The 2,058-nt window shown below is 41.6% G+C and overlaps 1 protein-coding gene across 2 annotated transcripts in view; it reads left to right on the top strand.

Annotated features, from left to right (window-relative positions):
• The window catches only part of mical1 (microtubule associated monooxygenase, calponin and LIM domain containing 1), a gene marked incomplete in the record, with an annotated part of 34,223 nt that overhangs the window by 2,112 nt on the left and 30,053 nt on the right, over positions 1–2,058 (top strand). For both annotated transcript variants that reach the window (XM_014031417.1, XM_014031418.1), the window contains 3 exon segments: positions 1,086–1,193; positions 1,296–1,391; positions 1,512–1,667. In XM_014031417.1, the coding sequence (XP_013886871.1) occupies positions 1,086–1,193; positions 1,296–1,391; positions 1,512–1,667 (360 nt within the window).

Raw genomic sequence — 2,058 nt, forward strand, 5'->3', positions numbered from 1 at the left:
AGCTAATGCTAATGTACAGTAGAGCTGCTGCTATCATGGAGCTAATGCTAATGTAGAGCTGCTGCTATCATGGAGCTAATGCTAATGTAGAGCTGCTGCTATCATGGAGCTAATGCTAATGTAGAGCTGCTGCTATCATGGAGCTAATGCTAATGTAGAGCTACTGCTATCATGGTGCTAACGCTAATGTAAAGCTACTGCTATCATGGTGCTAACGCTAATGTAGAGCTACTGCTATCATGGTGCTAACGCTAATGTAGAGCTACTGCTATCATGGTGCTATTGCAGAGCTAATGCTAACGTGGAACTAACACATTCGCAGAGCTAAAGCTAACATTGRGGTAACACATAGCTAATTCGAACATTGCGCTAACGCAGCACTAACACTAACATGCACTAATGCTAACATGGAGCTAATACACAGCTAATGCTAACATGGAGCTAACACATATGCAGAACTAAATCTAGCATGGAGCTATTGCAGAGCTAATGCTAACATGGAGCTAACATATGCAGAGCTAAAGCTAACACAACAAACGTGGTCAATGACTTGAAAGCCCATAAAGCAGAGTGAAAGACAGAAAACAACAAAGTCTCCTTCAGTGATTGGTGCTAACTGTTCTCAGCTGAGACTCCACAAAGCTCTGTCCCTAACGAGCAGCAAACTGGAAGGAGATAACATGGGCCGTTTGATTTGTAAATCTAGTTTTAGAACTGTTTTAAACTGATTTCAAGTAAACTCAGTGCAGGTCAGTGTCATATTTTATTTTTCATAATAATCATTAAGGATAAATGCCTCAATTAATCATTAGTAACTTTTTAGCAGATATTGCCCAATCCTACCTTTAAAGACACTAACACACTGTGGCAGAAACAGCTGATTGATGCCAATTAATATTTTTAATAATTCATATATTTTCATTATCAAGAAAATGAAGCAGAAGATTTCCTATAGTTGTAGGTTTTACCCCCCAAAATGCTTTAACACTCCCTGAGTTTTCTTTATTCAACAGTATCTATGAATAAATATTCAAACTGAATCTTGTTACTGTTTCACACAGAGTTCCATTAAAATGTGGTTTCAGGCATTCGTCAGCTGCAGTTAATCCTGCTGAAGGTGTGTCTCCTGCTGGGGGTGGATGTGCACACTGAAGTGGAGTTCCAGGCTTTGATTGAGCCCACTGGTGAAACTGGTACCACTTTAATTCTCTTACAGGCTGCTTGTTGTTTATTTATCAGCTAGAAGTAGCTGATAAATAAACAACATCACATCATTCAGTGCTTCTTTCTGAAAGGTTGGATGGCCAAACTGCAGCCTCAGTCTCATCCTGCTGCGTCCTTCCAGTTTGACGTCTTCATTTCTGCTGGGGGAGGCAGATTCGTCCCTGATGGTGAGATGAACTTTCCTGCTCCTGTGCTCCCCACCACCAACCTGTTTGTTACAGCCTGATGGTTTTAAATTAATAAACTCTCTTTAATGGGGTTTATGGTCTTCTTTTCCAAACCCTCAGGTTTTAAGCACAAGGAGCTGAGAGGAAAACTGGCCATCGGCATCACCGCCAACTTCCTGAACGGGAACACGGCTGCTGAGGCGCAGGTACCTGAGATCAGTGGTGTGGCCCGCATCTATAACCAGAAGTTCTTCAAGGAGCTGCTCAACCAAACAGGTACACGTCTGAAGTAGAGCTGCTCTATCAAACAGGTACACGTCTGAAGTAGAGATGTTCAATCAAACAGGTACACATCTAAAGTAGAGCTGCTCAATCAAACAGGTACACGTCTGAAGTAGAGATGTTCAATCAAACAGGTACACATCTAAAGTAGAGCTGCTCAATCAAACAGGTACACGTCTGAAGTAGAGCTGTTCAATCAAACAGGTACACGTCTAAAGTAGAGCTGTTCAATCAAACAGGTACATGTCTGAAGTAGAACTGCTCAATCAAACAGGTACACATCTAAAGTAGAGCAGTTCAACCAAACAGGTACACGTCTAAAGTAGAGCTGTTCAATCAAACAGGTACATGTCTGAAGTAGAGCTGTTCAATCAAACAGGTACAC

The sequence above is a fragment of the Austrofundulus limnaeus genome, unplaced genomic scaffold, assembly GCF_001266775.1.
Source record: "Austrofundulus limnaeus strain Quisiro unplaced genomic scaffold, Austrofundulus_limnaeus-1.0 Scaffold1248, whole genome shotgun sequence".
Taxonomy (NCBI): domain Eukaryota; kingdom Metazoa; phylum Chordata; class Actinopteri; order Cyprinodontiformes; family Rivulidae; genus Austrofundulus; species Austrofundulus limnaeus.